General features: G+C 49.8%; 1 protein-coding gene across 1 annotated transcript in view; it reads right to left on the bottom strand.

Moving 5' to 3' along the window:
- Window positions 1-13,500, bottom strand: part of GFRA4 (GDNF family receptor alpha 4) — a 78,019-nt gene extending 64,519 nt beyond the window's left edge. The window contains exon 1 of the mRNA XM_074821776.1: window positions 12,636-13,500. Within this exon, the coding sequence (XP_074677877.1) occupies window positions 12,636-13,188 (553 nt within the window). The 5' untranslated portion in view covers window positions 13,189-13,500. The remainder of the gene's footprint in view (window positions 1-12,635) is intronic.
- Between the last annotated feature and the right edge of the window lie 792 nt (window positions 13,501-14,292).

The following is a 14,292-nucleotide window of genomic DNA, read 5'->3' as shown; positions in this document are numbered from 1 at the left end:
AACATTTTTTTCCCTCCTTCTCTTTCACCTTTTTCTTCCTTTCTGATCTTTTACCTTGTGATTTCTGTATAAAATGCCATGGGGCAGATGCGAAACTCTGCACCCCTGAACCAGCTCCTGAATTTTTGGGGCAGCAGTACATGGGATGACGAGCAGTGAGGTTCAGATGGGCGCACACAAATCATATGCACAGAAGCAAAGAAAGCTCCAGCCAATTCACTTAATCCCTGCCCCTTCCACGCTGCAGGCTGTCACAGTATCTATTGTAGTTGACAGCTATTGACCATTGCATGCCATGCCATTAACCTTTGCCACCCAACACGTCAGATGACGGAGATCAGGAATGTTGTGTGTCACATCTGAGTCAAGCAGCATATGGGAGGTGCAAGCAGAGCTGCACCACACACTGGAGCTGGTGAAAACTCTTACTACAACCAGGTGTTCTCTGTTGTCCATGCTTTGTCCAATGAGGTGGACTTCATCTTGGGAAGCTCTACCCTGGCCCCATGGACCCTCTGAAGACCAGCCTATGCTTTCCCCAATTCCCTTCATCACCAACAGTTACTTGCTGCCCCTTGAACAATTCTCCTGCATACCTGGCATGTTCAAGGTGACATCACAGCAAGCAAACACAACCTGGGGGAGTTCCTGCAAAATTCCATGCTAATATCCATCCCTCTGGAAAATGTAGCCCTCCTCGGAAGGTGCAGATGGTCCAGGACCACGGTCCTGGGCATTGCCTGTGAGATGACATCATGTTAGTGTCCACAGCTATGCTACTTTGCGATGGTTAACATCCACAGGACCATCCTTCCCCTTTGACAGTGCTCAGCTGCTTTTATCTCCAAGGAACAGTCCTGAACCCACGTAAAGTTCTTACTTTTCTCCCCAGACTTGTAGGCTGCATGGCCTTTTATGGCCCTTTATGGCCCCAGGAAGCCGCTTCTTTGACTCTACGTAGATCTTCAGCAGACACTTTACTGCTTAGCTGGGAAAAAATAAGTGGCACTATGAAAGGAGCCTGGATTTCTACATCTCCTTTCACATGCACCTTTTCTGCTATGAACTTCACTAACTTCTCCCCCAGTGGGCAACACTAGGAGCTCATTCCCTTTTCCACAGCCAACTTCACATCAACCTGTGGGATCTGAACATCTCCTGAGACTCCTATCAAACCTATGTAACCTGGCCAGGGGGCTCAAAAATTATTGGAGGTGGACAGACTGACACACATACACAAGATCCATTTTCTCAGGAAACCACAGTCTGAAGAACAGCATAATTAGCTTGTTTACCTTTAGTTGAATCAACTCGTTAATTCTTACTAGCCTGAAGGGTTTTCTCCAGGGACACCTATATTTGGCTAGTTGATTTGTTATGAGAAGAAAGAGTTCTTGGCACTTGCTTGAGGAGACAGGGAAAAATCTTGGCAGCAGCTACACACATTTTTTGGAAAACATTTGCTTTTGCGTCCCAGTGTAATGGAAGGTGACAATAAGAATGATTGTCCAAGCCTGACTTGGAGCCAATCCCTCAGGGAGGTTGTATCAAAGCTCCTGCCTTCCTCACCTCCATTTCCAGGGAGGATGGGGCCAGGTCTCAGGGTAGGAGGCCTTGTGTCCTGGGAGCAGGGTGGGTCTGGGAGGTGGAGAGGGTGAGCCCAGGCCTAAGGCACCAAGAACAAGGCTGTTCTACTGCAGAGGAGGAGGAGCTACCTCATCACCTATTAACAGGTAGAGCCCAGGGCTACCTGAGACTCTTGGCTGACCCTGACTGATCCATCACTGAGCCACCTCCCAGCTCTACCATCAAATGACCGTTAAGACCCTTTATTGAGCAGCAGCATCTTTCCATGGTACCTTCAACATGAGTGTGGGATATATGGGATGCAGGGAAAAGGGGGAGGGGTGAAAGAACTTTGGCCAATCTCCAACTGTGTACCAGGCAGCAGGGTGACCCTGCACCTAGTGACACTGTTGCTGTCTCAGAGGCTACACAGGCCCCTTGTTTAGCTCACAAATGCATCTAAGACCTGCAGATCTTACACATCGATGTACCATTTAATCCTCATGCCCATTACACACAACTCTCCTGAAAAAAAAAAATTCATCAAGCCTCAAGCCTAGCCCAAACTGAGGCCCTGTAATTTATTTTTTCCAGTAAAAATGAGAAAGAAAAATAGCCTAAACATTTTGCTCCTAATACTCAGCTTAAAACTTTTTCTTCCTTTGCTTCATGCTGTTGCTCTCTCTCCTCCCCTCCCTGTCTTACAGAAGTGTGACTAATCCTCTTCCTTCCCTTGCACTGTTACCTTGAAGGTATTTATAGAGTGTGATCATGTTCTCTCCTGTGCCTTTCTTCCCTTTTCAACTCTGGATAAATCAAGCTTCCTCAGACCTCTCTCATGTGTCTTATCTTTCACGAGGTCATGCTAACTGCAATGGTAAGCCAAGAAAGGCTTTGCCTGTTGGAGAGGACACTTCAGAGCTGATACAGCCACTGCACAGGCTCTGCAAGAAACTTCTGATGGACTCGCTCTGCGTATGCGCATCCCTGGCCCCTTGCCGTGTCTACGTGCTTGTGGGTTTGCACACACCTGCGTGCATTTGGAATGGGGATTTATCTGTTCCTGAACAAATTAGCCAGTGCTATCATTTATTTTATATTATCTCATGTCATTGTTAGTGTTCTGCCTTCTGAGCTGGAAACAGCAAAAAGGAAGATGAATGTAGGGGGTTGAAAGAGATTAAGCTGAAACATGTTTATCCAACATCTGCAGGCTGTCTGAGAAGCGGACGGCGTCTGGGAGGGAAAGGGTGGTCTCTCGTGCTATGCCTAGGTTAGTTAATTAATGAAACTCAAGGTGCTGGTTCAAATGACCCAGAACTGCCTCATTTGTGCTACGAAACTCTCTTCCCCTTCAAAACAGAGCACCAGCTTTCAAACCAACTGAGAATGGTCCTTGGCTTGTGCTAGCTCCTGACCAATGCCAAGGAGATGGCTAGCTGGCCATGGCCAAAACCACTTCGGGGTTTTTAATAGGTGTGACAAATTTCCATTGCTCCAAAGGCTCCTGGGCATAGTGATATATGAGTGGCCTCTGTGACCCCCAGCAGAGTCAGCAACTCCAGGTACTTCCAATCATCACTGTGACCGGAGCTGTCAGGTCTGTGAAACAGTTGGAAATTTCCCATTGGATTTCTTTCTTTCTCTTTTAACCATGGGAAAATGCATTCCCTGAGAAAATCTGGGGTTTGCAAGTAGAATAATAGTGCTAAATAATGTTTTAATATTACTATCTTGTTTGTTGTTTTAGTTTTTTTTTAGTTGGGTACATTGAAATTATGGCTCCTTGACTGCTCCCTCCATCACCAGCTTCTCTCTTGAAAGACAAGAAACCTTGGTGGCTTAGGTGGGGTTCATCTCGTTGAACTTAAAGCAAAATCAAGGAAAGGTCTAAAATTGTCACCTTGATTCGCTTCGTAGACCTTGGAGATAACAGTGATCTGTAGAGAGGGTAAATGTCCCTCTGGCCCTGTCAACCTCTCTCCATTGATTTAAAGGAAAAGTTCAGAAGAACACGTGAAAACCAGGTGGGGTGAAACCCATCTCCTGCAGCCTACTGGGACCATCCCTATGTGGTATGTGGGCAGGGGACAAGTGAGAAACAGGGTCCATTTCTCTTCCTGTCCGGGTCCCTCCAGGAAGATAATTTTCCGTTTTTCTTAATAAAAGCAGGCAAAACAGAACAGAAACATCTAAGGCTTTATTTTAGTCCTCATTTTTCTTCCCCTGGAATTATCCTCAATAAGTATTTTATTTTCCACTCACTATCTTTTATTGCAATTTTTACAATTCCTGATTTGTCACTGTTGTTTGGAAGCCAAATTGTACAAAAAGCCCAGTATTTTTCTGGGGGAATGAATTCCTCTTTTCCAGCCCGCTGTTCTATCGGAGGCTTTTATTTTTTGCACCCCATGGCTGCTCCCGTCTCTGTGGTACATCGCTGAATTCAGCCCCTTCTCTTTTAACAGCGCACATCTCTAATCCTGGTGCAAAGCAGGATCACTGATCCCTGTGTAGGGGATATGGGAAGATTTTCAGACCAGATTAGTCAGCTACTGCACTTGAATTCAGTTCCTGCCTGAGTACCAAAATAAGAGCTCGGTAGATTGTGTGCACAGCAGGTGCTGCTAAAAGTCACATTGTTCCCAATATGCTGATGAGAAATTTTGATCCCAGCTTGTAGTTAGCTGCTTCACACAATCACAAACACCCCAGGTCAAACGCTGCACTGTCTCCTGGTTTTGCCTCACAATAATTTCCCTACCGTAAAAATATCCTTATTTTACACCGTGATGCAGTGATTTTGCATCATTTTCCAAAACCTGAGAGACACCCAGAAACAGATGACATAATTCCTCATCTCGTGGGACAACATCCAACCTGCAGATTAGGCACTTTTGGGGTAGTTCAATGGATTTCTTTTATTTGGGCTTTTTTTGTTCGTTTGTTAGTTTGTTTTTCGCTCTAGTCCTTCCAATTATAATTAAAACTTATTGGTAATGTGATAGCATATAACGAACTCAACTAGAGCTCTGGACCCCCTCGAGTCAGGTACTTAATTACTAACAGGCTTTCCAGCACACAGTAAGAATCGGTCTGGCTGGGTCTGTAGGGAGGAAGAATGAAGCAATATCAGGAGAGGAAGATAAATTTCCTTGCATTAGTCCCAGGAGGGTGGTAACTCTGAAGCTGCTTTACCCAGCGCGTATGCCTCCACACTCCACGCTGACGGATGGGTCCCCGAGCTGTCACTTCACATGCACTTCGCTTGTGGAGACTCACATCACCTTTTGCAGATGGGGGAAGCCAACCCTTAGGGCTTCCCCAGCTCCAGAAAGACTCTCAGAGTTTTATGGTCCTACACTTTCCTCCTCCCAGCTCCTGGATTTCCTATTAAGTTTCATTTGCATCCTCTATCCAACCTCTCAGGAGTTGTTTTTCCTCTGTTTCTCGCCTCCAGACCTTCTGGTCGGGACCTTCTCTGCTGTTCCCTTCCCACACCTTCTGGCCCTGATAGAGAAGTTGTGTGTCACAAGTTTAACGCAGTTTCTGATCTTTTTCCCAAAACAGCAGGAGAGCCCCCTAAGGCTGGATCCTAGAGGAGGTTCCTCATCTGGGTGTCAGGACATTTCCTTTAGTTTATCCCTGCAATTAACATCCTAAATCATCACAAAAAGGAGATGACCTTTCCAATCAAATAGGGAAAACCAGGAAATTCTCTGGGAATGGGGCACCTGACCACCTTTCAGGAGTTCCTTTGGGCAACACTACTTGTGGCTTTAAGGTTTACTAAAGCCTACAAAGCTTGAAAAGCTCCCAAGTGATCCCATTATCTTCCCAAAGGGAAACCTACGCTTCTTCCTTCCTTTCAGTAATCAGATGTCCTGGCTGAAAGCAAAGCTTTTATTCCTAACACCCAGCTCGAGTCCCTCTTCATTCCAGCTCCTTGCGAGGCGGAGAACAACTCCTTCACATTACCTTGAAGGTATTTATAGGCTGTGAGCACCACGACCCCTGAGCACTTTTTCCCACACTAGAAGGAAAACTCAGCTGAGATGACTCTGCCCGTGCCCTCTCTCCAAAAGATGATGTGGCTGTGACAGGCAGACCAAGGCATGCAGTTTGTCTCTCAAGCAGCCTCACTGGCTTATGTTCTTTTACCAAGAGGAAAAAACAAAACGAACGGATTTGGAAGGGGGAAAAAAAAAAAAAAAAAAAAGGACCTATGTGAAATTGCTATAACTCATGTGTCAAATCAACTAACCCTTGCAAGGAGGAGTGTAATTCCTCACCGTGCAGAGGAAGCACTTAGGCAAACTCAGCCTTGTCTGGGGCTTTACACAAACAGGTCAAATGGCTTTGATTCATTCCAAGCCCTGTCTAATAATTCAGCATGCTGGTTTGCTCTCCTCTCCATTAGTAGATGGCAAACACATCGTCCTAACCTGCAGCCTTTATTACAGCAGATTCAGTGTGCATGGATTTATGTCGCCTCAAGCCTTGTGACATCTTTTTAAGGTGCCTTCTGCTGTACATACTGAACATCAAAGGAAAACACAGACAGCAACAAAGAAAAAAAAAAATGCACGGTGCTACAAGAGACATCTGCTACCTATTTCCAGATTGCAGGTAACCGAGTCAGCTGTACAATATCTGAGAGATATTGCCGTGAAGGCTGTCATGGGGAAATGCATTTTTCTTCACATGCATGGAAGTTAAAATCTCAGAAGAAATAGCTAGCCTGTTATTAAGACTTGTTTATCCAAAGTCATAGAGACAGGTAGCCCTGAGAAGCTATGAGTTTCCTCCTGGCTTTTCTCTCCGGGGGAAGTCTGAAGAAGGGGCCAGGTTGGCTGTAAGCCAAATCATTGTATCTATAGCCAACATTTTGGGAGCCACTCTGCAGGTCCTGGGCACCAGTTATGGGAGATGCAGATGTCCGATGGACAGTAAGAAATTCAAGTTATAATTATGGTGGAGCTGATACTTATGGAGGGTCCAATATGGGCAGCAGGAGGGAAAAAAAAATTGATCAAAGCATTCAATAAAAGCTGCCACAGTAAAAGAAGATGAATTGAGAAATTCAAAACCCTTTACGATTGATTTGACTGTTTATGTAAAATTCTCAGAGACAGGACCACATGAACTCTGAACGAGTGGTGGCCCAGACACCAGGTTTGCTCCAAAAAATTTACAGCCATCATCCAAGTGAAGGCTCCCTTCCCATGAGGCTGTAGCTGCCCTGTGTTTCCTTTGCTCTGATTAATCAAGGATGATGGGATTTCCCAGGTGGCTGCTGCAGAGGCATCAGCCAACCTCGTGTGATGCAAAGCTAGAAGCAATACCTGATTATTTTGCAGAGATTGTGTTCAATCCGCCATCTCTGAAGGCACCCTGGAGCTCTCCCAAGATGTGTTCTGAGCATTTGCTGAGTCCAGTTCAGCTCTGAGCCTCCCGAGACCTCAAATCATGCAGACAGGTACTCCCAGAGATGCTCCCATTGCTGCCTATCTGAAGAGTTGAGCACTTCCCACAGGCACCCCTACTCCTCGTGGGTTTTGCGGCCGTTAGCCACTAAACTCCCTCGAGGCAGAAGAGATGTGAAACCCATGTGTACAACGCCTCCTGCAAGGCAGTCTGCAGCACAGACCGCTTGCAGCTAAAGACCTGCAGCTCAGACAAAAACATTAAAGTTGAGTCTTGACTCGAATTATGTGCTTGGCCTTTTTCTTTGTTGTACAAGTAACAGGAAGAGCAGAGGAGAGCAAAACCCACCAGTTTCTCAGGTCTTCACTCGCAGCCCTTTAACATCTGGACCTGTTTAAAATCCCATCCCGCAGTGGACTGCCATCCCCCTGGGGGCAAAGAATAGATGGCTTAGCCTGGTGATGTATGAAAGATGAGCAATTTGATCCTCCTTTTGGAAGAAGCACCAGAAAACCTGCCCCATCCCCTTCTCCTCAATAAACTGGACCCATGAACTTGAAACCAGCTGCCTGCACTTGTGTGTCAAAATGACCCCCTAACCCATATGTCAGCAGTAGCGTGGGGAGTGCTGCTAATTACGCTATCAAAGCCCTCAGTGAGGGCAGGTATTGCAGACAGGATTTTCCAGTTGGATTCAATAAATCAAAACCACAGCGCAACTATTTTTACTGCATCTTTCATGAAAACTGCTTTCCAGATGGCTTTGGACAGAAAGAGGAACATGTGCACTGAGGAGCTGCCTGTGGAGGAAGAAGAGGGATTCGCATGAAGGGAGGTGAAAAGAGATGCGACTCAGGAGTGACCAGATGTGGCCAAGGCAATTCTGAGCTGGGGAACATATATCTAATCCAATGGGATACAGGGAAACACTTTTTTCCCTATGAGGACAGTCAAGCTGTGGACCAGGGCCCCGGAGAGGTTTATTCAGTCTCTATTTCTGGGAGTCATTCATTCCTTCAAGCCACCTGCTGCAGGCAGCTAAATCCCAGTCCCCCCAACAGCTCCAGTCAGGTGGACCAGAGGGTGCAGGAGATGAGCAGGCTCTGAGGACACACCAGAGGTCTGGCCATGCCCTGCACCTTCCAGGGATGCCATTCCCAGTGGCAGAGAAAGATGTGTCACTGCTGAGTGACTGAAGGACCCCCAAGGCAGATCAGCAGCTGGGGTAGACTTCTTACCAACTCAGCTCTAGTAAGATGCAGAGAGATGCCTGGAAATATTCATGAAGATAACAACCTTTCTTAACACCTATCAAGCTCACTACAGCTCAGCAGCAGCCAGCTGTGGCATCACTTGTTATTAGTCCCAAATCCTGGAGGAGTCACAGGTGATTTAAATGTGATGTGACCTTAGAAGATACCTATCCTTCCTGTATGCTCATTTTTCTTCCCTGTGGTAGTCCCAGGTTCTCCTTACCCAGGACAAATGGTGGCTTCACCTTCCAGAAACCCTTTCTGCTCTCCATAAGACAGTCCTGGGTCCTTGTTCTCCATCACCTTGACCACCACAACCCCTGGACACACCCTTCCACCCAGTCACACTAAACTTGGTTTTCCTCCTTTCCTATCTCCAGGACATAATGCCCATCCATGGCTCCACTTCTCGTCCACCTCAGCCTCTCAACCATGATTTTGCACTCTGCTTTCACCAGGAGTCCAGCCCCAACATGCCCATATTTGAACCTTTACAGCTGTGATGGCCAAAAGAGATGAAGGCAATCCACATGAGGTGGTGGAAATGTCTTCCCGGCCCTACTCCCCCACCCACAGTCACACAGCTCCCACCATCAGTCCATCCAGGCGTGAAGTTCATTGCCAGGAGGTGTTACCAGAGGGGATTTTGACAGATGCATTTGAAACAAGGGAGCTGCACTGAACTGAAGATTGACAGGAACAAGCTTTTCATAGTTTTGTTCCTTTTTTTCAGTGAAATGTGTCCTTTAAAAAAAAAAAAAAATGTTTTAGCAGAACTACCTTTGAATTTGTCCTCTTCCACTTTTGGGTTGCGAAGAAAGAGGTCATTTTTTTGTTAGGAAGCAAAAGGAATATAAAATCCACTGGAGGGAAAAAGAAATCATGGATATCTTGGTAGCAGAGTATTTTTATCGAAAGGTGGCAAACCTTAACGACATTAAAAGTCATGTTTAAAAATGACCAAGTGGAAAGTTATAAAAATGAACAAGTCTTGTGTGAAAATGATGAAGGAAATTTCAGGCACAATAGAAGTCGTCTGTGAAAATTGCCAGGAGAGCAGAGAAGACATTTCTGTCTCCAAAAGGAAAATAAAGCACTATTCACTGTAACTTATACTAATTATTAGACTTAACTAGTACTAATTTTTACCCAGCAGTAATTACTATCTAAGGCTCCAGAGCTCTGGAAAAAATACTCTCTGGGTGTGGTGAGATCCTTGCAGAGGAATTTGCAGAGTGTTTGAGGACAGCCTGTTGAGGGAGAAGTTTTATTTCTCCTCCACACCAATACAGAGAGGCATAAATATCACATTCTTATTGATGCAAATAACGGATTGCTCCTGTCAGAACTGACAAAGGCACTAATTTAAAGAGCATTTCCCTCTCTCATACACACAGACGCATTTTTCAAGAGATTTTTGCTCTCCCCCTGGGATCTGAGTTCCCAAACCAGGTGAAAAGCCGCCAGACAATCTCTTGTGTTTGATTGCATCTGTGAAAAGCCTGTGGGAAACATATGCCAGAAATTACACTAACGACCAAGTGCAGTAAAACTTGCCAGGTAAATGCAGCAGTTGTGGGCAGAAGACAGCCCAGATGCCATTTCTGGACCATTGCGATGGAGGGCAGGATCCTGAAATTACTCTTGGTCCCATGGGGACTTCGTAGCAAACTACTGCTTTCAACTCTAGACCAGATTTTTGTTCTCATCCTTTAATTATTATTGTGTTAGTGCTGGGACTGATGTGTCCTCTGAAAGCTGCACAAGGGATGGGCAATGCTTTGGGGGCTGGTTACAAGTGTAACCCAGTGTCCTTGTAAAATAAATTATACTTTAAGTATATCAGTGCTTTCTAGAGCATTGATTTTCCATAAAGTCTTCCTGAATGCCTCACCACGGTCCTGTGGGTAGGATTTCTAGCCAATACCACGAAGCAAATATCAGGGGACGCTACGGCAGCAATGAACTTCCCCAAAGCCACATCCCTGGTCCCAGCTGCGTGCTCCTGTTCTGTCCTTGCCACTGGCACTGGCATTCATGTGGCTGCTGTTTGAGACGGGTCAAGAAGCTGATCTGGCTGAAAAGTGGTTGAGGAAAATAAAAATGATGTTCAACTATGTAGGTTGGGCCTGTGCCACCAGGGAGCTGGGTATGAAGAGGCAGCAGGAGCTCTCCCTCCAGGCTGGATGGTGGTGACGATGCCTAGTCCCACCTCAGAGAGCCCCAATTTCTCCAAGCCCTGCCTCCTCCACCCAGGATCATCCTAAATATGGCAGGGGGGGACACACAAAAAGCAAGGCTTTCACACTGCAGCCCTCATGGTGTGCAGCCAGCGTGGATGAAGCTGGGAATTGCCACGCTGGCAGTTGTAGAGGCTGCCTTCTCCAGCCCGGCACCCCAGCACCTCCGATCCCTGCGGGGGATCTCCCCAGGCACCTCGAAATGAGCAGCCCTTGTCCATCCATAACACAAACATCTAGAAAATATCTAGAGAGCAGGCTGAGGGCATTGAATGGCATCTGCTGGGATGATGCCGAGCCTGCAGGGTCAAATGCCAGTTCAGAGATTAAAAGGTCCTTCTGGAGACACTGAGATCAGAAGGCCGAAACATGAATACTAGCTGATGGCTTTGCTCTGGCTTGGGCTGGAGGTGATGAGTGTGTCCTTAACACCTGCCCACTATTCCCAATTGTGTTGCTGACAGTGGAGAGCTGGCCATTTGCTCTTTTCTTTAAGTCCCCTTTCTCTAGAGAAAATCAATCAGTCCACCAGCCAGTCAATCAGGCAGTCAATCAGTGAAGCACTTGGAAAATGGATCCTGCAGAGACCTGGACTCCCACCCAGAGGCCCTGTGAGCCCTGCAGGAAAAATCCCCAGCTCGGAGGGAGGCTGAGACCTTCCCCAGCCCAGGGCACAGCTCCAGCCCCTGCGAGGCAGCAGCCGCCCCAACCTGGGGCATGTCCAGCTCCCGGTGCTCCCCCCAACCCTTGGAGCAAAGCACTCCCTGGTCAGAGATGGGTCCTTTTGGGGTGTCGAAACTGCCTCCCCCCCCCCGCCTTTGGGACTTGCAAGAGTTGCTGCTGCTGACATCTAGTGACAGAGAGAGCCGGCGAGAGGAGTTACCTGGAGCTCTGACAAAGCCTTCCCCACCGAGGGAAAAAATGACTCGGAGTCTTCCCCAGGAGGTGGGCTGGCAGGAGGGATGCTCGGGGTGCGGAGGAAGCAGTGCCGGGATGTCCCAGCCACTTCCATACATCCCAAAACCTTTTCCTCCCCCAGCGGCCACCCGAAGAGGACCGCCGCATCCTACCCACTGCCTCCCCACAGCCTTTCCTGGGCTATTTAAGTACAGACTCATTCTTGGCTTTGCTATCTCAAAGAAGCACAGGGAGGGGAGAAAAAAAATAAAAATACCCTAAGGGGAGCTTGGTGGGTTGCAACCAGGCAAAAGCAGGCAGGGAGGCGGCTCCCAGCCGCGGTTGCCCGCTGCAGGGAGCTGCCAGCCCCCGGGCACGGCTCTGCCCAGGGGTGCGGGGAGCCCCGGGAATGGCACGGAGGAAAACCAGCTCCCAGCTGGGGAGAAGCGGGATGCGAGAGGGCTGCTCAAAGCAGGGGTGCTGCAGCTCACAACCCCCCCCGCCCCCCCCCCGCCGGTTCGGCGGCATCCCACGGGGGGACAGCATCTCCCAGCCGCGACAGAGGACGAGGGCTGCCTTCAGAGCGGACAGGGGGATGGGGGAGGCATCTGGGGTCCTTAGCCCCCCGCTCCCGGTGCAAAAAACAAAACAAACAAAACAGAACAAAAAGCCCTGAGGACAGCCCAGGTCGGCGCTCAGGACACGGTGCACGGCGCTGCGCAGCACATCCGCGGAGCTGGGGCTGCCAGCCCGCTCCCACCGCCCCGAACCCCGACATTTTCCAGCTTCAGCACCACCGTGGGGCTGCCCGGCGCCGTGCAAAATCTGTCCCCCCCCCGCCCCTCGCCGAGAACACATCCCTCCGAGCTCCCCTTCCCCAGCAAAAAGTGCTTTAATGCCCGGGGTAAATTTAGCCATTTCCGCGGCAAACAGGACTCTCCGGAGTGACAAGGAGGAAAGATCCCAGCGCTTAGGTCCAGAGCAAAGGAGACAACAGAAAGCTGGGTGCTGCTCCCCCCGGGGCTTGCCACTGCTTCTAGGGTGCTGGGGAGGGGGACACCTCCCGTGCTCCGGGGGTGGCCGAAATGTCCCCGCAAGAAAAAACAAATGGACCTCCAAGAAAAAAAAAAAAAAAAAATGGACCGCCAAGAAAAAATAAAAGGACCTCCAAGAAAAAAAATTTCCCCGCAAGAATGTTCCCCAGCAGAAAGTTGTCCCCCCCCCCCCGCCCCCGTGCCGCCGCGCTACTCACCCAGGAGGATCAGCGTGCAGAAGTAGAGGATGCCCCTCATCCTACCGCTGGCCACGGCTCGGATCACACCCACTCGGCACGGCTCGGACCGACCGGCCCGGCCCGGCTCGGCTCGGCTCGGCTCGGAGGATGCGCGGAGGCTGGGCAGGGCGGGAGGCGTCCCCGCCGCCCCGGCCCGGCCCCCCCGGGGCGATCGCTCACACCGCTCCCGGCTCAGCCCCGCTCCGGCCCCGGGTCGTGCCCGCAGCCGGGCTCCCTCCGGCCGCTCTTCGCCGCATCCCTCCGGGGCAGCTGCGGAGGAGGCACTTCCTTGCTTATTTTTTATTCTTTTATTCTTATTATTTTTTTTTTTTTTTTGGTCCCTCTCTTCTTTCAGCACCAAACTTCTACCCGCCGGGCGGAGGCTCCGCCGTGCCCGAGCGGCGGGGCAGCCCCTCGCCGCCTTCCCCGGGCTGCCTCCGCCGCCGCCCCCGCCTCTCCGCCGCCCAGACTCCGCGGGGAGGGGCTTGGCGGCCCGGCCCCGCTCCTCCCCGCCCCCCCCCCGGCCCCGCATCCCTGTCCCCGGGGAAGCGGAGGGAGGGGGGGGGGAACTCCCCCAACCGAGAGCAGCTCGTGGTCCTGCGTCTTGGGTGAGCCTGAGGCGCCCCGGGGCACGGCCCCTTTCACCTCTTCCAGCCCCGGGATGTCCTTCTTCCTGCCCCGCTGCACCCCCGGCACCCCCACCCCCCCCAAACCCTCATCTCTTGCGGCTTCAGACTCGCTCAGGGTGACAGCGCCAGCCCCATCCTCTTGGGACCCGTGTCCTGGTCTTGACTGTTTGCTAGCAGAGACACAGCCCCGAAGTCTTGGGCCACATCCTACCACCCCTCCCAGCCGTCATCCCTTCTATTAATCTCCCACAACATCACCTTCCAAATCTCCTCCAAAAAGCATCTCTGTAAATTCAGGTTATGTGCTTCCATCGAGGCCCCCACACCTCCCTCCCCACGGCGCACTGGGCCCATCCAGTACCTAAAAAGGTCCCTCGCCACTGGCCCCTGGTGCTTCTCCCACCCCCCAGCCTTCCCCACCACTGACCCCCATGTCCCAGCGGGTCACCCTCTTTTAGGAAGCCAAGCAGCAGAGCCTGGCTTCTTAATCTTGATGATGATGAGCGAGCATCCTTTTCTACTACCTCCATTTCATGCATGGAGTAGCTGAGACACAAAACAGGGAGCGATGTCTTCAGGTTCACCCAGTAATTAACTGACTGGCAGAGTAAGAAGCCTCATCCCCAAGTCCATGACCTGTAAACACGGCCACCTCTGTTCGACCTCCTAACCCAGGCTTGCAGGAAAGGTCCTTTCCTCTCCTCTTTCCTCTCCTCTCCTCTTTCCTCTCCTCTCCTCTTTCCTCTCCTCTCCCCTTCCTTTCAATTTCTATCCCTTCCTCCCCTCTCCTCTCCTCGTCCTTCCTTCCTTCCCTCCTTCCCTGTCTCTCTTCTTAACACAGAGGCTCCTCTGATGATTAAGAGAAGCACCAGGGCACTTTCTCTACACTGAAAGCTCAGACAGTGCTTTTGAACATTTGCAGCAAGAGCTTTTCTTGACTGCTGGTTCAGGTATTTTAGCTAAACAGGTATTTAAATGCTCTCTGAAGGTTTTTTCACTGGAGCTGT

This window comes from Strix aluco, chromosome 4, assembly GCF_031877795.1.
Source record: "Strix aluco isolate bStrAlu1 chromosome 4, bStrAlu1.hap1, whole genome shotgun sequence".
Classification (NCBI taxonomy): Eukaryota; Metazoa; Chordata; class Aves; order Strigiformes; family Strigidae; genus Strix; species Strix aluco.
This window is presented reverse-complemented; position numbering and strand designations above follow the sequence as displayed.